Here is a 25,579-nt window from a genome sequence, read left to right as displayed (position 1 = left end):
TATTGTTGTGTTGCTAGATATTAACGTATGGATGATGTATTGTTGTGTTGCTAGATATTACTGCACTGTTTTTATTTATTATATTTCACCTTTATTTAAATCTGCAAATCTGTACGCGACCAATTATCTTAGTTTTACTAATAAAAAACACAGTACAACTCTTTTGAGATTTCATTTGTTTTATTTCATCCAGTTTTGTCTAGACATTACAACATCCCAAATTTATCGCAAAAAAAACAATGAACTACTATTATTAACAGTATTTCATAATACCCTTTCTTAAAAATACCCATTTCATTTATATTACAGTAAACTGTCATGACTTATTCCTTCCAGTGGATTTGTATCACTTTGGCTAGATTGACATTAAAGCAGATTGATTTGGCAGATAGGTAAATAACAATAAATGGCCTTCAGTCTAATAATTGTATTTTGTAATAATTAAGGTTTGTTCTTGGGGTTTAATACATCAAGTTAAAGACTAAGGTGAAGAGACACGCATGGTTGAAAAATATTCAGCTATTAGAATCCATTGTGCTTATCTCTCGCTAATTGTTGCTTTTTAAAGTTACATTCATCTATTTGATTAATGAATGTGCTTAAATAAATGTATAGGACTTTAAGTTTGAAATACTGAGAATTAGAAATGTGCAGTATCTCAGATCAACCATCAAGCACAATATTGTGCTTTTTCCATGTTGTATTTTCCCAAACATAGCATTCAATGTTTTACATATGAGAAACACCAAGCAATGAACAACAGATGGTGAGACCGTGATTCAATCCGAGGCGTGTTATAGAGCAGCACACTTTAACGTCCTTTACACTTGAGCCAACGTGTGCAGTGTTTTAATGTGATCTCGGTGGAACGTCAGAGAAATTGCTAAAAAAAAATAAAAAATCTAAAAAAAGGTGCATTGTCAGTCCAATGCCACTGGCTCTATAACACGGCTTAGATTGAATCACGGCCTAGATCTGTCGATGATACGTTCAACTACTGAAATACACAGAAACATCCATCGCTTCCTACTATCTGAAAGAACTTCTATAGCAGGATTCTCTTTGAAAAGACTTATATATATAGAACCATATTAAGTCAATACTGTAGATATATATATTTTTCCATACTTAAAACATTTAAAAACACCTTACAAAAACCACATAATGCGATGAACCAAGGACGATACTTTTATCAACCAAACGGAATGTTCACAATAATTATTTAAAACATTTTTTCAAAAAATTATATACTTCTATTTTATTTTCGGACAAACTCTGGAATAAACGGCATTGAAACTATCAATTTCTCTATTGTTTCTGTGTATACATCACTTTATTTTTTATTTTTTTAAAGGTACTGCTATTATCCAGAGTTGGTTTTGTCTGACGGTACCGCCACGAGTAGGCTTTTGCTACACTGATATGTCTGTAGTCCAGAGTTTAACATCATGTGCATTTGAGTGAATCTTCCAGCAGATCACATCATTCACTATTCCTTAAATGTCACTGTCATATAGATTTTTAAAATGAGGGATTGACAAATATGCACAAGACATGCTGTGCTTGTATCTAGCCTGAGAGATGGTCTAGCTAGCCTGAGAGATGGTCTACCTAGCCTGAGACAGCAGAGTATCACCATAAAACATTTCATCAGCTCTTTGGCACATCGTTCAGCAAGGTCTGTGGGAGCCTCGTGACCGGGTTGCATTCAGAACCGCAAGGTTTTGCTCTTTAACAAAGCGATTTGCCCCCCTCCCTCACATATCAAACTGTAGACAGTATCTGTTGAACATAAGATTTTGTCATCGTTTTTTAAAACACAGCTGCTGTGGATGCCACCCCGAATGTAGCCCTGAAGTGACTATACAGACTAGTTGACTCGGGTCTGAAACACACCTGTAACCAGCCATATGCCGTACTATCACACTGATGAGGAGTGGTTTGTTCATGCATGGTTTGGGAAGCAGAGTAAATAGTCTGGAATAAACATCAATTATATGAAGATATTGCCTCAAAAGCACCAGTAATATACGGAACAATGGCCATTGTAAACCAATATAAGATCTCACATTGTTAGAGGGAGTAAACCCTCGTCATGGAACCAATAGACACCATCCCAAACGGCACCCTATTATTCCCTACATAGTGCACTACTTTTGGCACCCTATTATTCCTTACATAGTGCACTACTTTTGGCCAGAGGATTTATGGGAATCAGATGCCATTTGGGACGCAGACCTGGCGAAGTTCACTCATTTGGCAAAATATGAATTCGTTCAAATGAACTGGACGTCATATTGTTATCCTCTGAAATGACACTAATATATTACTAGAGGTTGTGTATTGTTGAGGTCTCACAAACCATTGTTGAGATTTGGCAAATACTTGAACTGAATATTGGAGTAGGCATTATAGTTAGATTAAGAGTGACTAATACTGATTACTGCTATAGTTACTAATACAGGAATACAGACCCTGTTATTTTTCCTGGTTCTCCACTGAACACAAACAACTGTTTTTAATATGAAAATGTTCTGGCAGCTAAATACAATCGCCACCCCCCCCCCCCCAAAGAAATCTGACAAAAAAACTGTGGGAATAGAAAAACAAACAAACGTCTATCTTAGAAGCCTCTCCTCTTACTGTACACAGACCCACTATAAACCACCATCATCACAGCTCCACAATATCTTTCATAACATAAGTGACAAGGCAAACATCTCAAAAGGACTGAGGGAGACAGAGGGGAGGGGGGGGAGGGAGAGAGCAGAGAGAAGAGGGGGAGACAGAGGAGACAGAAGAAAGATAGACAGAGACAGAAGAAAGAGGGAGAGAGAAGAAAGAGAGAGGGAGACAGAAGAGGGAGACGGGAGACAGAGGGAGACAGAAGAGGGAGAGAGAAGAAAGAGAGAGGGAGAGAGAAGAAAGAGAGAAGAGGGAAGGAGGGAGAGGAGACGGAGAGGGGAGATGGAATGAGAGAGCGGGCGGAGGGAGACAGAGAGGGGAGAGAATCAAGGGATTCTGTCTGAGGAGCAGAGGAGAGAAAAGAGGAGAGGATGAGAAGCAGAAGTGAACTTTGGCACACAGAATGAGGAGGGTTGTGGTGTCTGCCAGTAGAGCTGCTCTGAGGAAGGCTACTGTTGGGCTGGACACTCATAGTCCTTTATTGAAGTAGACCCTCTCCACACCGGGGTGGCTCACCCGGATCTTCTCCTGAAGCTCTGGCTCCAATCGGCTTACTGACATAGAGCTGGAGGAGAGATGGGAGAGCAAGAGAGCGAGCGATGGCCAGAGAGAAAAAGAGAGATGGGGAGACAATACAAAGTTATGCACCATTCCTGATCAACACAGCTGATCAACACAGCTAGCAATGATGGTTCACTTACCTCTTCTGGGGGAACAGTGCACAGCACAGTGGAGTGGCGAACACCAGGCTGAAAGACAAGCACACATAAGGGTCAGCAACACATCTACTATATAGAGCTAGACAGTAGATTAGATATCATAGCTATAATTCCTGACCCTTTCCAAGACACAATGTTGCTTTACAACAGCTGTTGTGATATCTAAACGACACTGTACTTATGTTTACTTGATAGTTATGTCACGGTTGCTTCACAGCGTTTGTTTATCAACAGTCCAAATGGCGGTTTATCAACAGTCCAAATGGCGGTTTATCAACAGCCCAAATGGCGGTTTATCAACAGCCCAAATGGCGGTTTATCAACAGCCCAAATGTCGGTTTATCAACAGCCCAAATGACGGTTTATCAACAGCCCAAATGACGGTTTATCAACAGCCCAAATGGCGGTTTATCAACAGCCCAAATGACGGTTTATCAACAGCCCAAATGGCGGTTTATCAACAGCCCAAATGGCGGTTTATCAACAGTCCAAATGGCGGTTTATCAACAGTCCAAATGGCGGTTTATCAACAGTCCAAATGGCGGTTTATCAACAGTCCAAATGGCGGTTTATCAACAGTCCAAATGGCGGTTTATCAACAGTCCAAATGGCGGTTTATCAACAGCCCAAATGGCGGTTTATCAACAGTCCAAATGGCGGTTTATCAACAGTCCAAATGGCGGTTTATCAACAGTCCAAATACGGTTTATCAACAGCCCAAATGGCGGTTTATCAACCGCCCAAATGGCGGTTTATCAACAGTCCATTGCTGGCCACTTACCAGAATCCCACCAAGACCACTTGAATAGGTGCACTCATCCACGGGAACTTCTGAAAAGACCAGAAAACAATGAGACAAACAAAGGGATTACATTCCACTTCTCTGAAATTGCTTCCTCTGTTCTGTCCTATTTCCTCACACTTACTGATCACTGAAAGGGCTGGAGTGCTATAGGCAATATGCCTGAAGGCTATAGCTTAGTAGGCACCATTTTGTTTCTACCTATCCAGTTAGTTTGAATCAGGATGAGGAAATAGAGCGTTTGGATTTAGCCTGCTGACCGTGTCTAGAAGACTGCTACGGAGGGACTCGAAGGCTCACACAACACAGCGACAGGCCATTATATATACATTACACTGTCTCTAGCCACTTATCAAAAGGCTGACTGCCATCACAGATATGAGAAAGTAAGGCTGACTGCCATCACAGATACGAGAAAGTAAGGCTGACTGCCATCACAGATACGAGAAAGTAAGGCTGACTGCCATCACAGCTATGAGAAGGTAAGGCTGACTGCCATCACAGATATGAGAAAGTAAGGCTGACTGCCATCACAGATACGAGAAAGTAAGGCTGACTGCCATCACAGATACGAGAAAGGCTGACTGCCATCACAGATACAAGAAAGTAAGGCTGACTGCCATCACAGATACGAGAAAGTAAGGCTGACTGCCATCACAGCTATGAGAAGGTAAGGCTGACTGCCATCACAGCTATGAGAAGGTAAGGCTGACTGCCATCACAGATATGAGAAAGTAAGGCTGACTGCCATCACAGATACGAGAAAGTAAGGCTGACTGCCATCACAGATACGAGAAAGTAAGGCTGACTGCCATCACAGATACGAGAAGGTAAGGCTGACTGCCATCACAGATACGAGAAGGTAAGGCTGACTGCCATCACAGATACGAGAAAGTAAGGCTGACTGCCATCACAGATACGAGAAAGTAAGGCTGACTGCCATCACAGATACGAGAAAGTAAGGCTGACTGCCATCACAGATACGAGAAAGTAAGGCTGACTGCCATCACAGATACGAGAAAGTAAGGCTGACTGCCATCACAGCTATGAGAAGGTAAGGCTGACTGCCATCACAGCTATGAGAAGGTAAGGCTGACTGCCATCACAGCTATGAGAAGGTAAGGCTGACTGCCATCACAGATATGAGAAAGTAAGGCTGACTGCCATCACAGATATGAGAAAGTAAGGCTGACTGCCATCACAGATATGAGAAAGTAAGGCTGACTGCCATCACAGATATGAGAAAGTAAGGCTGACTGCCATCACAGATATGAGAAAGTAAGGCTGACTGCCATCACAGCTATGAGAAGGTAAGGCTGACTGCCATCACAGCTATGAGAAGGTAAGGCTGACTGCCATCACAGATATGAGAAAGTAAGGCTGACTGCCATCACAGATATGAGAAAGTAGGTAAATATGCAACATGTGATCATACGTGAACAAACAAAATGCTAAATGATGTGAATAATACCTTCAGGAAGGCTTTCTTTTCCAAGGTGTTCATTAAAAATGGAGGGATAGCTGAAAAACAAAATAGTGAAATAAAATGTTAATCTTTTATAAATGTTTATTCATACATCATAATCAACCTATACAAACATTATCCTTCACCTGATAACATGGTGGATTTCAAGCTTTTATCATTTCCAGTGTATCACATGGAGTTGCCCGGTTGGAGTCACAGATTGCATGGGTTGCCAGATTGGTCCTAAAGCCTATTACGTAATACGTACCCATTCCAGGAGAGGCCATGAGGATTCTAGACACCACCACCTGGGAGATAGCCTGCTTAGCGGCGGTCGTTGACTCTCCTAACCGGTTATCGTTCTCGTCGGTTATCGGAATGCCGTGTTTCAGTTCCCTGGACAAAAGTAGAAGAGAAGTAAATGTCTATTAAACTATTATCTTTCTGTTGAAAGACCTTATAGAAACTGGCGTTGATGATAAAGACCCTTTCTGTTGAAAGACCTTATAGAAACTGGCGTTGATGATAAAGACCCTTTCTGTTGAAAGACCTTATAGAAACTGGCATTGATGATAAAGACCCTTTCTGTTGAAAGACCTTATAGAAACTGGCGTTGATGATAAAGACCCTTTCTGTTGAAAGACCTCGTCCAAGTTGTGGAAAGAAAAATGTAAATAAGCGGTGAGTGATATATGCTTTAAAAAAAAAAAAAGGAGAGAATTGAGCATTGTAGAGATACCTAATCAACATTTCAAACATTTAACACGACATATTAGTAGAGAATTTAGAAGAAAAAACACTTTAAAACGCTGAATGCATATTTGCAAAGCCGTATTTTCAAACAGAAGGAGGTACAGGCTGGGTTGGTCTTACCGTTGCCTCATGAGAGGGATGTTGATGCAGTTAGCAGCAGCAACAGCGGCGAAGGGAACTAACCTCCCTACGAGGGGAGATATGTGCTACACGACAACAACAAAAAAAGGGTGGCGTTAAACAGACAGACAGGAGTTGAATTGATCTATACATTCTAATATCTTGCCGAAGCGTTAAAGCTCTTTGTGCATGTCACGATGGTTATTGATGAGTGACATTTGTTTCCACAATGGGAATACCGTATGAAATAGACAACATTTTCTCTCTCTTTCAACACATTGACTAACCAGCAAAGCAGGCAGCAGGCAAAATATGTAGACGACTTCTATTCGTGGTTACTATTCACTATTATTCACTGTTATTCACTATTATTCACTACTATTCACTACTATTCCCTATTATTCACTACTATTCACTACTATTCACTATTATTTGTGGTTACCATTCACCACTATTCACTATTATTCACTATTATGCACTACTATTCACTATTATTCACTACTATTCCCTATTATTCACTACTATTCACTATTATTCGTGGTTACTATTCACCACTATTCACTATTATTCACTACTATTCACTATTATTCACTATTATTCACTACTATTCCCTATTATTCACTACTATTCGTGGTTACTATGTACCTCTACTCACTATTTTGGACATGATAACTACTCATGATATGACTTGTGAGTAGCTTGTGAGTAGCTTGTGAGTAGCTACGTTTAATAACACTCCCATGCGATGTGGTTGATGGTAAATGAATGACTGAGAACAGTGTTTCAGTGGGTTAATACCTTTGTTAGTGCATTTAGTCCTAGAGCCGTGGCTACTGCCCCTGTGGTAGCAGATACATAGGCTGTGCCAAGCTGACTGCAAACGAGAGATGCATTCATAAATTCACATAGGCATATTATCCAAACCACAAAATACTACAGGGTTAAATAGGTATCAGAAACACACCAGACAAAAAACTTCCAGAGCAACATCAGCTAAAAAATGATATAGAACAGGGCTGTTCAACTGTCGGCCGTGGGCCAGATCCGGCCCGTTTATTCATTTAGACTGGCGGGCGTGGGCCAGATCCGGCCCGTTTATTCATTTAGACTGGCGGCCGTGGGCCAGATCCGGCCCGTTTATTCATTTAGACTGGCGGCCGTGGGCCAGATCCGGCCCGTTTATTCATTTAGACTGGCGGCCGTGGGCCAGATCCGGCCCGTTTATTCATTTAGACTGGCGGCCGTGGGCCAGATCCGGCCCGTTTATTCATTTAGACTGGCGGGCGTGGGCCAGATCCGGCCCGTTTATTCATTTAGACTGGCGGCCGTGGACCAGATCCGGCCCGTTTATTCATTTAGACTGGCGGCCGTGGGCCAGATCCGGCCCGTTTATTCATTTAGACTGTCGGCCGTGGGCCAGATCCGGCCCGTTTATTAATTTAGACTGGCGGGCGTGGGCCAGATCCAGCCCGTTTATTAATTTAGACTGGCGGGCGTGGGCCAGATCCGGCCCGTTTATTAATTTAGACTGGCGGGCGTGGGCCAGATCCAGCCCGTTTATTAATTTAGACTGGCGGGCGTGGGCCAGATCCGGCCCGTTTATTCATTTAGACTGTCGGCCGTGGGCCAGATCCGGCCCGTTTATTCATTTAGACTGGCGGGCGTGGGCCAGATCCAGCCCGTTTATTAATTTAGACTGGCGGGCGTGGGCCAGATCCAGCCCGTTTATTAATTTAGACTGGCGGCCGTGGGCCAGATCCGGCCCATTTATTCATTTAGACTGGCGGCCGTGGGCCAGATCCGGCCCGTTTATTCATTTAGACTGGCGGCCGTGGGCCAGATCCGGCCCGTTTATTCATTTAGACTGGCGGCCGTGGGCCAAATCCGGCCCGTTTATTCATTTAGACTGGCGGCCGTGGGCCAGATCCAGCCCGTTTATTCATTTAGACTGGCAGCCGTGGGCCAGATTCGGCCCGTTTATTCATTTAGACTGGCGGCCGTGGGCCAGATCCGGCCTGTTTATTCATTTAGACTAGCAGCCGTGGGCCAGATCCGGCCCATTTATTCATTTAGACTGGCCCTTTGATCAATCCTGATCATTAGTAAAAGATCTGAAAATAAATCCCCGTCAGAATCCGACGTTCCGTGCCAAAATGACAAGCACTACGGTGGATGTCTATAGTGTGGTTTCTATCACTACGGTGGATGTCTATAATGTGGATTCTAGCACTATGGTGGATGTCTATAGTGTGGTTTCTAACACTACGGTGGATGTCTATAGTGTGGTTTCTATCACTATGGTGGATATCTATAGTGTGGTTTCTAACACTACGGTGGATGTCTATAGTGTGGTTTCTATCACTATGGTGGATGTCTATAGTGTGGATGTCTATAGTGTGGTTTCTATCACTACGGTGGATGTCTATAGTGTGGTTTCTATCACTACGGTGGATGTCTATAGTGTGGTTTCTATCACTATGGTGGATGTCTATAGTGTGGATGTCTATAGTGTGGTTTCTATCACTATGGTGGATGTCTATAGTGTGGTTTCTAACACTACGGTGGATGTCTATAGTGTGGTTTCTATCACTATGGTGGATGTCTATAGTGTGGTTTCTATCACTACGGTGGATGTCTATAGTGTGGTTTCTAACACTACGGTGGATGTCTATAGTGTGGTTTCTAACACTACGGTGGATGTCTATAGTGTGGTTTCTATCACTACGGTGGATGTCTATAGTGTGGTTTCTATCACTACGGTGGATGTCTATAGTGTGGTTTCTAACACTATGGTGGATGTCTATAGTGTGGTTTCTATCACTACGGTGGATGTCTATAGTGTGGTTTCTATCACTACGGTGAATGTCTATAGTGTGGTTTCTATCACTACGGTGGATGTCTATAGTGTGGTTTCTATCACTACGGTGGATGTCTATAGTGTGGTTTCTATCACTATGGTGGATGTCTATAGTGTGGTTTCTAACACTACGGTGGATGTCTATAGTGTGGTTTCTATCACTACGGTGGATGTCTATAGTGTGGTTTCTAACACTACGGTGGATGTCTATAGTGTGGATGTCTATAGTGTGGATGTCTATAGTGTGGTTTCTAACACTACGGTGGATGTCTATAGTGTGGTTTCTATCACTACGGTGGATGTTTATAGTGTGGCTTCTAACACTACGGTGGATGTCTATAGTGTGGTTTCTATCACTACGGTGGATGTCTATAGTGTGGTTTCTATCACTACGGTGGATGTCTATAGTGTGGTTTCTATCACTACGGTGGATGTCTATAGTGTGGTTTCTAACACTACGGTGGATGTCTATAGTGTGGTTTCTATCACTATGGTGGATGTCTATAGTGTGGTTTCTAACACTACGGTGGATGTCTATAGTGTGGTTTCTATCACTACGGTGGATGTCTATAGTGTGGTTTCTAACACTACGGTGGATGTCTATAGTGTGGTTTCTATCACTACGGTGGATGTCTATAGTGTGGTTTCTATCACTATGGTGGATGTCTATAGTGTGGATGTCTATAGTGTGGTTTCTATCACTATGGTGGATGTCTATAGTGTGGTTTCTAACACTACGGTGGATGTCTATAGTGTGGTTTCTATCACTATGGTGGATGTCTATAGTGTGGTTTCTATCACTACGGTGGATGTCTATAGTGTGGTTTCTAACACTACGGTGGATGTCTATAGTGTGGATGTCTATAGTGTGGTTTCTATCACTACGGTGGATGTCTATAGTGTGGTTTCTATCACTACGGTGGATGTCTATAGTGTGGATGTCTATCACTATGGTGGATGTCTATAGTGTGGATGTCTATAGTGTGGTTTCTATCACTATGGTGGATGTCTATAGTGTGGTTTCTAACACTACGGTGGATGTCTATAGTGTGGTTTCTATCACTATGGTGGATGTCTATAGTGTGGTTTCTATCACTACGGTGGATGTCTATAGTGTGGTTTCTAACACTACGGTGGATGTCTATAGTGTGGTTTCTAACACTACGGTGGATGTCTATAGTGTGGTTTCTATCACTACGGTGGATGTCTATAGTGTGGTTTCTATCACTACGGTGGATGTCTATAGTGTGGTTTCTAACACTATGGTGGATGTCTATAGTGTGGTTTCTATCACTACGGTGGATGTCTATAGTGTGGTTTCTATCACTACGGTGAATGTCTATAGTGTGGTTTCTATCACTACGGTGGATGTCTATAGTGTGGTTTCTATCACTACGGTGGATGTCTATAGTGTGGTTTCTATCACTATGGTGGATGTCTATAGTGTGGTTTCTATCACTACGGTGGATGTCTATAGTGTGGTTTCTATCACTACGGTGGATGTCTATAGTGTGGTTTCTAACACTACGGTGGATGTCTATAGTGTGGATGTCTATAGTGTGGATGTCTATAGTGTGGTTTCTAACACTACGGTGGATGTCTATAGTGTGGTTTCTATCACTACGGTGGATGTTTATAGTGTGGCTTCTAACACTACGGTGGATGTCTATAGTGTGGTTTCTATCACTACGGTGGATGTCTATAGTGTGGTTTCTATCACTACGGTGGATGTCTATAGTGTGGTTTCTATCACTACGGTGGATGTCTATAGTGTGGTTTCTAACACTACGGTGGATGTCTATAGTGTGGTTTCTATCACTATGGTGGATGTCTATAGTGTGGTTTCTAACACTACGGTGGATGTCTATAGTGTGGTTTCTATCACTACGGTGGATGTCTATAGTGTGGTTTCTAACACTACGGTGGATGTCTATAGTGTGGATGTCTATAGTGTGGATGTCTATAGTGTGGTTTCTAACACTACGGTGGATGTCTATAGTGTGGTTTCTATCACTACGGTGGATGTTTATAGTGTGGCTTCTAACACTACGGTGGATGTCTATAGTGTGGTTTCTATCACTACGGTGGATGTCTATAGTGTGGTTTCTATCACTATGGTGGATGTCTATAGTGTGGTTTCTATCACTATGGTGGATGTCTATAGTGTGGTTTCTATCACTATGGTGGATGTCTATAGTGTGGTTTCTATCACTACGGTGGATGTCTATAGTGTGGTTTCTATCACTATGGTGGATGTCTATAGTGTGGTTTCTATCACTATGGTGGATGTCTATAGTGTGGTTTCTATCACTATGGTGGATGTCTATAGTGTGGTTTCTATCACTATGGTGGATGTCTATAGTGTGGTTTCTATCACTATGGTGGATGTCTATAGTGTGGTTTCTATCACTATGGTGGATGTCTATAGTGTGGTTTCTATCACTATGGTGGATGTCTATAGTGTGGTTTCTATCACTACGGTGGATGTCTATAGTGTGGTTTCTATCACTACGGTGGATGTCTATAGTGTGGTTTCTAACACTACGGTGGATGTCTATAGTGTGGTTTCTAACACTACGGTGGATGTCTATAGTGTGGTTTCTAACACTACGGTGGATGTCTATAGTGTGGTTTCTATCACTATGGTGGATGTCTATAGTGTGGTTTCTATCACTATGGTGGATGTCTATAGTGTGGTTTCTAACACTACGGTGGATGTCTATAGTGTGGTTTCTAGCACAATGTGGCATGTTGATTTTTTCTTCATATGAATTTGGCTCTAATGTTTGAACAATTTAAGCTACAAAAGTATGTGGACACCCCTTCAAATTAGTTGAGTCGGTTGACGGATGTATAAAATCAAGCACCCAGCAATGCAATCTCCATAGACAAACATTGGCAGTAGAATGAAGAGCTCAATGACTTTCAACATGGCACTGTCATAGGAGGCCAACTTTCCAACAAGTCAGTTCGTAACATTTCTGCCCTGCTAGAGCTGCCCCGGTGAACTGTGCGTGCTTTTATTGTGAAGTGGAAACATCTAGGAGCAAAAGGCTCAGCCGCAAAGTGGTAGGCAACACAAGCTCACAGAACGGGACCGCCGAGTGCTGAAGCCCGTAGCTCATAAAAAATGTCTGTCCTCGGTTGCAACACTCACTGCCGAGTTCCAAATTCCCTCTGGAAGGAACGTCAGCACAAGAACTGTTCGTTAGGAGCTTCATGAATTGGGTTTCCACGGGTAAGCAGCCGCACACAAGCCTAAGATCACCATGCACAATGACCTCAACCCCCATCGAACACCATTGGGATGAATTGGATCGCCGACTGCGAGCCAGGCCTAAATCGACCAACATCAGTGCCCGATCTCACAAATGCTCGAGGCTGAATGGAAGAAAGTACCCGCAGCGATGTTCCAATATCTAGTGGAAACCCTTCACAGAAGAGTCGATGCTGTTTAAGCAACAAAAAGGGGGGGGCAACTCCATAAACAAAGGGGGGGGGGGCAACTCCATAAACAAAGGGGGGGGGGGGGGGGGGCAACTCCATATTGATGCCAATGTTCAACGAGCAGGTGTCCATATACTTTTGGTCATGTAGTGTATCGTTGTATTAAATTACTGAGATGCTCAGTTTTCAGATGATTTTCAAATGACCTAATTACTTTTAAGAGACATTTAATAAATAAATAAAAGGTGAGAGGGCGTTGTTTCCTATTCAAATGTTTTGGTTGCCACCTCGACTCTAGCTGGTTGAGAACCCTCCACCTCTTTCCTAATTACTTTTAGCAACATTTCATTTTAAGACAAGTTATGTATTGGTGTGTGCTTGGCTTTTTATATATATACAGAAGAATAATCACACATGGAAAATGTCCAGCCCCCCTGCAATCAAACTCTGTTTTTTTTTTACACACATCTGGCCCCTGTAAGAATATAAAAGTAGTTGAATATCCCTGATATAGAAACTATAAAACCAACTTACTTGACTGAGAGAGGAGCATCTCCACTCCTATTGGTGTAGTTGACTATTGCATTGAAGGACTGATTGATCCACTGCCATAAGACTACAGCTGGAGTTGTCCTGAGAGGAGAGAGAGAGACTTCAATTAGACTACAGCTGGAGTTGTCCTGAGGAGAGAGAGAGACTTCAATTAGACTACAGCTGGAGTTGTCCTGAGAGGAGAGAGACTTCAATTAGACTACAGCTGGAGTTGTCCTGAGAGGAGAGAGAGAGACTTCAATTAGACTACAGCTGGAGTTGTCCTGAGAGGAGAGAGACTTCAATTAGACTACAGCTGGAGTTGTCCTGAGAGGAGAGAGAGAGACTTCAATTAGACTACAGCTGGAGTTGTCCCGAGAGGAGAGAGAGAGACTTCAATTAGACTACAGCTGGAGTTGTCCTGAGAGGAGAGAGAGAGACTTCAATTAGACTACAGCTGGAGTTGTCCTGAGAGGAGAGAGACTTCAATTAGACTACAGCTGGAGTTGTCCTGAGAGGAGAGAGAGAGACTTCAATTAGACTACAGCTGTTGTCCTGAGAGGAGAGAGAGAGACTTCAATTAGACTACAGCTGGAGTTGTCCTGAGAGGAGAGAGACTTCAATTAGACTACAGCTGGAGTTGTCCTGAGAGGAGAGAGAGAGACTTCAATTAGACTACAGCTGGAGTTGTCCTGAGAGGAGAGAGAGAGACTTCAATTAGACTACAGCTGGAGTTGTCCTGAGAGGAGAGAGACTTCAATTAGACTACAGCTGGAGTTGTCCTGAGAGGAGAGAGAGAGACTTCAATTAGACTACAGCTGGAGTTGTCCTGAGAGGAGAGAGAGAGACTTCAATTAGACTACAGCTAGAGTTGTCCTGAGGAGAGAGACTTCAATTAGACTACAGCTGGAGTTGTCCTGAGGAGAGAGACTGCAATTAGACTACAGCTGGAGTTGTCCTGAGAGGAAGAGACACTATGGAACACAAAGCGTTTACTATCTCATCCTGGAATATACAAGGTCTGAGGTCATCTGCCTTTGGCATAAAGAGCAGGAACCCAGACTTCATCAAATAAATTAGAAATACAGACATTGTCATCCTACAAGAAACATGGTATAAAGGAGATGGACCCACTGGTTGTATTCTAGGTTACAGAGAGCTGGTAGTCCCATCCACCAAACTACCAGGTGTGACACAGGGAAGAGACTCAGCGGGTATGCTGATTTAGTATAGAGCAGACCTAACTCACTCCATTAAATTCATCAAAACAGGAACATTTTACATCTGGCAAGAAATGAATAAGGAAATGAACTCAGATAAAAAAATGTCCTTATGTGTGCTACCTTTATCCCCCCAATAGAATCCCCATGCTTTAATGAAGACAGCTTCTACATCCTAGAGGGGGAGATAAACAATTTCCAGGCCCAGGGACATGTACTAGTCTGTGGCGACCTAAATACCAGAACTGGACAAGAACCTGACACTCTCAGCACACAGGAGGACAAACACCTACGTAGAGGTGACAGTATTCCCTCCCTTAAAATATGCCTCCCTAGACACAACTATGACAAAACAACCAACAAAAATGGGTCACAACTCCTGCAGCCCTGTCGCACGCTGGGTCTGTACATAGTCAATGGTAGGCTTCGAGGAGACTCCTATGGTAACTACACCTACAGCTCATCCCTTGGCAGTAGTACTGGGCTCCCGAGTGGCGCAGCATTCTAAGGCACTGCATCTCAGTGCTTGAGGCGTCACTACAGACACCCTGGTTAGATTCCAGGCTGTATCACAACCGGCCGTGATTGGGAGTCCCATAGGGTGGCGCACAATTGGCCCAGCGTCGTCCGGGTTTGGCCGGTGTAGGCCGTCATTGTAAATAATAATTTGATCTTAACTGACTTGCTTAGTTAAATAAAGGTTAAAAAATATATATATAAAAAATACTGTAGATTACTTAATCGCTAACCTCAACCGAGTCTCTTACAGCGTTCACAGTCAGTCCTCTGACACCCCTATCAGAATACAGCAAAATCACACTCTACTTGAACAGAGCTATGCTCAATCATGAGGCATCAAAGCCAGAGGAACTTCACAGTATTAAGAAATGCTATAGATAGAAGGAAAGTAGTGTAGAAACTTACCAAAAAACTATTAGGCAAATGAAATCCCTTTTAGACAACTTCCTGGACAAAACATTTCGCTGTAATAGTGAAGGTGTAAACTTGAAGTAGAAAACCTAAACAGTATATTTGACCTCTCAGCTTCCCTATCAAATCTAAAAATATCAAGCAGACAACCTAAGAAAATTAACAATAATAACAAATGGTTTAATGAAGAATGCAAAAACCTAAGAAAGAAATTGAGAAACATATCCAATCAAAAACAGAGACCCAGAAAACCTGAGTCAACGCCTTCACTATGGTGAATCACTAAAACAATACAGAAATACACTACGGAAAAAGAAGGAACAGCACGTCAGAAATTAGCTCAATGTAACTGAAGAATCCATAGAAGAATCAAACCACTTCTGGGAAAATAGGAAAACTCTAAACAAACACGAAGAGTTATCTATCCAAATGGAGATGTATGGATAAACCACTTCTCCAATCTTTTCGGCTCTATAACAAAGAACAAACAGCAAAAACATACACATGATGAATTACAAATCTTATAATTGGCTATAAAAGACTACCAGAACCCACTGGATTCTCCAATTACATTGAATGAACTACAGGACAAAATACAAACCCTCCAACCCAAAAAGGCCTGTGGTGTTGATGGTATCCTATATGAAATGATAAAATATACAGACCACAAATTCCAATTGGCTATACTTATACTCTTTAGCATCATCCTTAGCTCTGGCATCTTCCCCAGACTTGTACATTTCCTCAGTGAAAACAATGTACTGTGTCAAATTGGCATTTTACCAAATTACCATACGACAGACCACGTATTCACCCTGCACACCCTTAAACAAACAAACCAAAACAAAGTCTTCTCATGCTTTGCTGACTCAATTTGGCATGAGGGTCTGCTATACAAATTGATAGAAAGTGGTGTTGGGGGAAAAAACATACAACATTATAAAATACATGTATACAAAAAAACAAGTGTGCAGTTAAAATTGGCAAAAAACACATTTCCTTCCGCAGGGCCATGGAGTGAGACAGGGATGCAGCTTAAGCCCCACCCTCTTCAACATATTTATCAACGAATTAGCAAGGGCACTAGAACAGTCTGCAGCACCCGGCCTCACCCTACTAGAATCTGAAGTGAAATGTCTACTGTTTGCTGATGATCTGGTTCTTCTGTCCACAACCAAGAAGGTCCTACAGCATCACCTAGATATTCTGCACAGATTCTGTCAGACCTGGGCCCTGGCAGTAAATCTCAATAAGACAAAATAATGGGTGTTAAAAAAAAGGTCCAGTTGCCAGGACCACGAATACAAATTCCATCTAGACACCGTTGCCCTAGAGCACACAAAAAACTATACATACCTCTGCCTAAACATCAGTGCCACAGATAACTTCCACAAAGTTGTGAACGATCTGAGAGACAAGGCAAGAAGGGCCTTCTATGCCATCAAAAGGAACATAAAATTTGACATACAAATTAGGATCTGGCTAAAAATACTTGAATCAGTTAGAGCCCATTGCCCTTTATGGTTGTGAGGCCTGGGGACCGCTCACCAACCAAGAATTCACAAAATGGTACAAACATCAAATTGAGACTCTGCATGCAGAATTCTGCAAGAAATAACCTCTGTATAGAACGTAAAACCCCAAACATCTAAAAGGAAGTGATTTCCAAACCTTCCATAACAAAGCCATCACCTACAGAGAAATTAACCTGGAAAGTCCCCTAAGCAAGCTGGTCCTGGGGTTCTGTTCACAAACACAAACGGAATCCACAGAGCCCCAGGACAGCAACACAATTAGACCCAAACAAATCATGAGAAAACAAAATGATAATTACTTGACACATTGGAAAGAATTAACAAGAAAACAGAGAAAACTAGAATGCTATTTGGCCCTAAACAGAGAGTACACAGTGGCAGAATACCTAACCACTGTGACTGACCTACAATTAAGGAAAGACTATGTACAGACTCAGTGAGCATAGCCTTGCTATTGAGAAAGGCCGCTGTAGGCAGACCTGGCTCACAAGAGAAGACAGGCTATGTGCACACTGCCCACAAATGAGGTGGAAACTGAGCTGCACTTCCTAACCTCCTGCCAAATGTATGACCATATTAGAGACACAAATTTCCCTCAGATTACACAGACCCACAAAGAATTCAAATACAAATACAATTTTGATAAACTCCCATATCTATTGGGTGAAATATCACAGTGTTCCATCACAACAGCAAGATTTGTGACCTGTTGCAACAAGAAAAGGGCAACCAGTGAAGAACAAACACCATTGTAAATACAACCCATATTTATGTTTATATATTTTCCCTTTTGTACTTTAACTATTTGCACATTGTTACAACACTGTATATAGACATATGGCATTTCAAGTGTCTTGTTATAACACTGTCATTCTAATAGAACAGTCGCGTAACACTGTCATTCTAATAGAACAGTCGTATAACACTGTCATTCTAATAGAACAGTCGTATAACACCGTCATTCTAATAGAACAGTCGTGTAACACTGTCATTCTAATAGAACGGTCGCGTAACACCGTCATTCTAATAGAACGGTCGCGTAACACCGTCATTCTAATAGAACGGTCGCGTAACACCGTCATTCTAATAGAACAGTCGTATAACACCGTCATTCTAATAGAACGGTCGTATAACACCGTCATTCTAATAGAACGGTCGTGTAACACCGTCATTCTAATAGAACGGTCGCGTAACACCGTCATTCTAATAGAACAGTCGCGTAACACCGTCATTCTAATAGAACAGTCGCGTAACACTGTCATTCTAATAGAACAGTCGCGTAACACTGTCATTCTAATAGAACAGTCGCGTAACACTGTCATTCTAATAGAACGGTCGCGTAACACTGTCATTCTAATAGAACGGTCGCGTAACACCGTCATTCTAATAGAACGGTCGCGTAACACCGTCATTCTAATAGAACGGTCGCGTAACACCGTCATTCTAATAGAACGGTCGCGTAACACTGTCATTCTAATAGAACGGTCGCGTAACACCGTCATTCTAATAGAACGGTCGCGTAACACCGTCATTCTAATAGAACGGTCGCGTAACACCGTCATTCTAATAGAACGGTCGCGTAACACCGTCATTCTAATAGAACGGTCGCGTAACACCGTCATTCTAATAGAACGGTCGCGTAACACCGCCATTCTAATAGAACGGTCGCGTAACACCGCCATTCTAATAGAACGGTCGCGTAACACCGTCATTCTAATAGAACGGTCGCGTAACACCGTCATTCTAATAGAACGGTCGCGTAACACCGCCATTCTAATAGAACGGTCGCGTAACACCGCCATTCTAATAGAACGGTCGCGTAACACCGTCATTCTAATAGAACGGTCGCGTAACACCGTCATTCTAATAGAACGGTCGCGTAACACCGCCATTCTAATAGAACGGTCGCGTAACACCGCCATTCTAATAGAACGGTCGCGTAACACCGTCATTCTAATAGAACGGTCGCGTAACACCGTCATTCTAATAGAACGGTCGCGTAACACCGTCATTCTAATAGAACGGTCGCGTAACACCGTCATTCTAATAGAACAGTCGCGTAACACCGTCATTCTAATAGAACAGTCGCGTAACACCGTCATTCTAATAGAACAGTCGCGTAACACCGTCATTCTAATAGAACAGTCGCGTAACACCGTCATTCTAATAGAACGGTCGTATAACACCGTCATTCTAATAGAACAGTCGTATAACACTGTCATTCTAATAGAACAGTCGTATAACACTGTCATTCTAATAGAACAGTCGTATAACACTGTCATTCTAATAGAACAGTCGTATAACACTGTCATTCTAATAGAACAGTCGCGTAACACTGTCATTCTAATAGAACGGTCGCGTAACACTGTCATTCTAATAGAACAGTCGTATAACACTGTCATTCTAATAGAACAGTCGCGTAACACCGTCATTCTAATAGAACAGTCGTATAACACTGTCATTCTAATAGAACGGTCGCGTAACACTGTCATTCTAATAGAACAGTCGTATAACACTGTCATTCTAATAGAACGGTCGTATAACACTGTCATTCTAATAGAACAGTCGTATAACACTGTCATTCTAATAGAACGGTCGCGTAACACTGTCATTCTAATAGAACAGTCGCGTAACACCGTCATTCTAATAGAACAGTCGTATAACACTGTCATTCTAATAGAACGGTCGTGTAACACTGTCATTCTAATAGAACAGTCGTATAACACTGTCATTCTAATAGAACAGTCGCGTAACACAGTCATTCTAATAGAACAGTCGTATAACACTGTCATTCTAATAGAACACTGCTGCTCACTTGTAGAAGGTCATCATACAGCCAGTGATGGTCATGTTCATGGGGACCTGAGCCGACATGCGGCCAATCAGGATCATCTTCTCTCCGGTGTCTGGGTGGAAGGCTGAGTCAAAGATATACTTGGCTCGCCATAGCTCGTCCTCTGTCAGCCCGGGGGACATCACACCTTGCCTGGGGGAGAAGGGGGGGTTCAAAGACAAATAACAAGTGATTAGCTGAGCCTGTTTACTTAGTAGCTACACAAGTTTAAACAAAACCCTGTTGGTTGCACACCTGTATTTGATCAACATTGTCCCAAATGTAACAGTGTAGAAGCCTTCAATCTCTTACCTAGCAACACTGCTCTGTGTATTCAATGTTGCATCATAGAATGCAACCATGTGTTGCCTTTCTGGTTAATCAATTGTTAATTAAGGATAAACTGATCCTAGATCTATGCCAATAAGCCTGAGGTCAATTCTATCAGGAGCTCTCAGCTCAGTTATAGGTTGTTTCTATACAGCAGAACCAGGAGGAACCAGATCCCAGGAGAAACCATAACCCAGGAGAACCAAGAGGAACCAGAACCAAGGACAACTAGGGAGAACCAGAACCAAGGACAACTAGGGAGAACCAGAACCAAGGACAACTATGGAGAACCAGAACCAAGGGCAACTATGGAGAACCAGGAGGAACCAGAACCAAGGACAACTATGGAGAACCAGAACCAAGGACAACTATGGAGAACCAGGAGGAACCAGAACCAAGGACAACTATGGAGAACCAGGAGGAACCAGAACCAATGACAACTATGGAGAACCAGAACCAAGGACAACTATGGAGAACCAGAACCAAGGACAACTAGGGAGAACCAGAACCAAGGACAACTAGGGAGAACCAGAACCAAGGACAACTAGGGAGAACCAGAACCAAGGACAACTAGGGAGAACCAGGAGGAACCAGAAGCAAGGACAACTAAGGAGAACCAGGAGAACCCATAACCCAGGAGAACTAGGCCCAACCAAGAGGAACCAGAACCAACATGAACTAAGGAGAACCAGGAGGAACCAGAACCAACGAGAACTAGGGACAGCCAGGAGGAACCAGAACCAACGAGAACTAGGGACAACCAGGAGGAACCAGAACCAAGGACAACTATGGAGAACCAGAACCAAGGACAACTAGGGAGAACCAGAACCAAGGACAACTAGGGAGAACCAGAACCAAGGACAACTAGGGAGAACCAGAACCAAGGACAACTAGGGAGAACCAGAACCAAGGACAACTAGGGAGAACCAGAACCAAGGACAACTAGGGAGAACCAGGAGGAACCAGAACCAAGGACAACTAAGGAGAACCAGGAAGAACCAGAACCAATGTGAACTAGGGAGAGCCAGAACCAAGGACAACTAAGGAGAACCAGGAGGAACCAGAACCAAGGACAACTAAGGAGAACGAGGAGGAACCAGAACCAAAGACAAATAAGATGAACCAGGTCGAACCGGAACCAATGTGAACCAGGAGGAACCGGAACCAATGACAACTAGGGAGAACCAAGAGGAACCAGAACCAATGTTAACTAGGGTGAACCAGGAAGAACCAGAACCAAGGACAACTAGGGAGAACCAGGCTCAGAATAAACTACCGGTAGTCACTGATGACTTTGTGTGCATTCTCTAGTTGTTCGTTGGTGAGCAGGACGTTGCGGGGGTCGGTAACGGTGAAGAAGTGTTTGGCCCGGCCCATAAACGTCCCTTGGTCCCATCGAGGCTCCTTGATGTTTATGGAGGTGGAGATTTCTGTCGTCATGGTTATCTGAAAGAACACAACAACATTGCAATAGCAAATATCAATTATTTTGTCCACCTTGTAAAACATTCACAACACAGACAAGTTTTATTGTCCCAGATGAGTTATCTACCGGCGCTCGACTAAAATTCATAAATTAGCCTAGCTACTGTCAGAGGAGGTGAAATTCATAACATCCTCCTGAATAAAACCTTTGGAAAAACTGTAGTAAGGTGTCCCTGTGTTAAGTTTCTTCCCACAAGATTAGTTCCCACAAGATTAGTTCCCACAAAGTGTGGCACTCACAGGAACAGTTCTAAACACCATTAAGTCAATGGCATCTGGGTCCCCAGTCCCAGACTTTCCCAGTCCCAGACTTCCCCAGTCTCAGACTTCCCCAGTCCCAGACTTCCCCAGACTTCCTCAGTCCCAGACTTCCCCAGTCCCAGACTTCCCCAGACTTCCCCAGTCCCAGACTTAGAGACAAGGGGAATATTGCAACACAAATCACAAAAAGCTCAACAAAAGGCCTTGACTATTGTATAACCTGGGACAAAACTAACCCTGAAACAGCATTCCAGTTACTCTATTTCATTCTGAGACTAGAGTTGAGTAAAAACAGGTTTTTAGACATTTCTACAAAAAAAGGGAAAAGGGTCTGAATACTTTCCGAATGCACGGTATATTACTTACACATCAGCCAGAAATCACTCCTTTCTAGATAACGTCTCTTATGTTACCACAAAATCATGTCACAATTGCCGGCCCCTGAGAGGAATGAAAAACCCAGAACACACTGTGATAAGTTCTTCTCAGGATTAATTTAGCAGGACAACAGTATATATATCAGACAACTGATCCAGTATAATGTTCCTATAGAAACAGGCCTGGCTGACCTGACACGGGTTTTGAAGAGCTAAATTGTACTGAACCTCAAAACAATAAAACAGTTTAGTCTAATTGAAACTACATTATGCTATGTTAAAATAAACTCTCATAACCTAGACAAGACAAGGCTACACCTTGTCTAGCAGCCAGTATGGCTACATTTAGTGACAGAACAGAGAAAGGCTCTGTTCTATTAACCCGTTGTTACAATGTAACCCAGTCTGAACTAGATTCTATTAACCCGTTGTTACAATGTAACCCAGTCTGAACTGGATTCTATTAACCCGTTGTTACAATGTAACCCAGTCTGAACTGGATTCTATTAACCCGTTGCTACAATGTAACCCAGTCTGAACTGGATTCTATTAACCCGTTGCTACAATGTAACCCAGTCTGAACTGGATTCTATTAACCCGTTGCTACAATGTAACCCAGTCTGAACTGGATTCTATTAACCCGTTGCTACAATGTAACCCAGTCTGAACTGGATTCTATTAACCCGTTGCTACAATGTAACCCAGTCTGAACTGGATTCTATTAACCCGTTGCTACAATGTAACCCAGTCTGAACTGGATTCTATTAACCCGTTGCTACAATGTAACCCAGTCTGAACTGGATTCTATTAACCCGTTGCTACAATGTAACCCAGTCTGAACTGGATTCTATTAACCCGTTGCTACAATGTAACCCAGTCTGAACTGGATTCTATTAACCCGTTGCTACAATGTAACCCAGTCTGAACTGGATTCTATTAACCCGTTGCTACAATGTAACCCAGTCTGAACTGGATTCTATTAACCCGTTGCTACAATGTAACCCAGTCTGAACTGGATTCTATTAACCCGTTGTTACAATGTAACCCAGTCTGAACTGGATTCTATTAACCCGTTGTTACAATGTAACCCAGTCTGAACTGGATTCTATTAACCCGTTGTTACAATGTAACCCAGTCTGAAGTGGATTCTATTAACCCGTTGTTACAATGTAACCCAGTCTGAAGTGGATTCTATTAACCCGTTGTTACAATGTAACCCAGTCTGAAGTGGATTCTATTAACCCGTTGTTACAATGTAACCCAGTCTGAACTGGATTCTATTAACCCGTTGTTACAATGTAACCCAGTCTGAACTGGATTCTATTAACCCGTTGTTACAATGTAACCCAGTCTGAACTAGAATCTATTAACCCGTTGTTACAATGTAACCCAGTCTGAACTGGATTCTATTAACCCGTTGTTACAATGTAACCCAGTCTGAACTGGATTCTATTAACCCGTTGTTACAATGTAACCCAGTCTGAAGTGGATTCTATTAACCCGTTGTTACAATGTAACCCAGTCTGAAGTGGATTCTATTAACCCGTTGTTACAATGTAACCCAGTCTGAACTGGATTCTATTAACCCGTTGTTACAATGTAACCCAGTCTGAACTGGATTCTATTAACCCGTTGTTACAATGTAACCCAGTCTGAACTAGAATCTATTAACCCGTTGTTACAATGTAACCCAGTCTGAACTGGATTCTATTAACCCGTTGTTACAATGTAACCCAGTCTGAACTGGATTCTATTAACCCGTTGTTACAATGTAACCCAGTCTGAACTGGATTCTATTAACCCGTTGTTACAATGTAACCCAGCCTGAACTGGATTCTATTAACCCGTTGTTACAATGTAACCCAGCCTGAACTGGATTCTATTAACCCGTTGTTACAATGTAACCCAGTCTGAACTGGATTCTATTAACCCGTTGTTACTATGTAACCCAGTCTGAACTGGATTCTATTAACCCGTTGCTACAATGTAACCCAGTCTGAACTAGATTCTATTAACCCGTTGTTACAATGTAACCCAGTCTGAACTAGATTCTATTAACCCATTGTTACAATGTATCAGGTGTTGTATCCATCCAGTTCCAGCTTGCTGCAGATGTAACAGGGGACATTTTGAAACGCATGTCTCTGTCTGTAACCGTTACACAGACACACACACATGAGTCTGTTGCAAATATGACTTGTCGGTCACTCACAAACAACAAACAGTTGTTATAAATCTAACTTCCTCTGACAAAATGTCAACCAGTCAGACTTCCTGTGGGTCAAATCCTATGCAACAATAGGCTGAAGGCCTAATACAAAGGCCGTGTTGATTTGATCATATTTGTTATGCCACTATAAAATCTGAACTCTGACAAGGGGCGGTTTCTCTTTGGCCTTTGATCTAAAGACCTCTCTTCCAGCGCCACGTTTTAACCAAATCACTGGCCTTCATGGCTACATGTTAACCTATATTAGCTACATTGTAACGTTTTTCTTATGCTACAATGGTTGTTCCCAAAGCATAGACAGCCACACAGCTGCATAACATTGTGCAAGAACCAGCCAGCTCTGGTTTGAGAGAGGCTCCGTGAAATATAGCCTACAATATTTCTCACCATTTTGTCAGATGAACCGACCGTGCAAATGGATCCGGGCGAACAATATTACCATTGGCTGGATCGGATAAATTGATCAACCGAAGCAGACCAGCTTGATCTGTAGCTAATCACTGCATGTAGACCGTTACATCTGGATACCAAGTCAACGTCCAAAACCGTGCAAACGCCAAAATAAATGTAATATCTCCGCTAATAGCCTATTATTCAAAGCATCTGTTTCAACTACAGCCCTAGATTTCTGCCTGCCACATCCTCAGATTCAGTCGTCTAGTTGCCCACTAGAGCTATCCCTCTATCCCCTGTTAACCATCCAAACCAGATGCACGACTATAAAATAAGTGGTATCAAATTCCAACATGTGGAAACACGTGTTATAAAGGTATCCAGCCACTTACTGGACTAAAGCTCCGATCCTCGTCTGCCACAGTCACAGCAGTCTTCTGCCAGAGACGTCCCTGAATAGCGAGCTAGCTCAACGAAGCTAATTTGACAAGTATGCAGCGGCTACTCAGCACCAATAGATACACAGCAGCGGGCACGGAGTTCCTTTCACAATAAAATCCCAACATTAAATAAATGCAAATAAACAGACCAAAATAATATAAATAT

The 25,579-nt window shown here is 42.5% G+C and overlaps 1 protein-coding gene across 2 annotated transcripts; it reads right to left on the bottom strand.

Annotated features, from left to right (window-relative positions):
• Positions 1 to 2,968: 2,968 nt before the first annotated feature.
• Positions 2,969 to 25,475, bottom strand: LOC120062527 (sideroflexin-1). Of its 2 annotated transcripts, none has more exons than XM_039012568.1 (11): positions 25,366 to 25,475; positions 21,504 to 21,673; positions 19,880 to 20,050; positions 13,383 to 13,481; positions 7,343 to 7,418; positions 6,545 to 6,630; positions 5,940 to 6,067; positions 5,678 to 5,727; positions 4,186 to 4,235; positions 3,387 to 3,434; positions 2,969 to 3,250 (listed from the first exon to the last, which is right to left on the bottom strand). In XM_039012568.1, the coding sequence occupies exons 2-11, from the start codon at positions 21,665 to 21,667 to the stop codon at positions 3,154 to 3,156; spliced, it is 969 nt and encodes a 322-aa protein (XP_038868496.1). In that variant the 5' UTR covers positions 21,668 to 21,673; positions 25,366 to 25,475; the 3' UTR covers positions 2,969 to 3,153. The 2 variants fall into 2 exon arrangements, with proteins under 2 accessions (XP_038868496.1, XP_038868495.1); XM_039012567.1 differs by lacking the exon at positions 25,366 to 25,475 and adding an exon at positions 24,968 to 25,263.
• Positions 25,476 to 25,579: the final 104 nt, after the last annotated feature.

This window comes from Salvelinus namaycush, chromosome 17, assembly GCF_016432855.1.
Source record: "Salvelinus namaycush isolate Seneca chromosome 17, SaNama_1.0, whole genome shotgun sequence".
Taxonomy (NCBI): domain Eukaryota; kingdom Metazoa; phylum Chordata; class Actinopteri; order Salmoniformes; family Salmonidae; genus Salvelinus; species Salvelinus namaycush.
The sequence above is the reverse complement of the archived record's forward strand: the minus strand, read 5'-3'. Positions and strand labels throughout refer to the sequence as shown.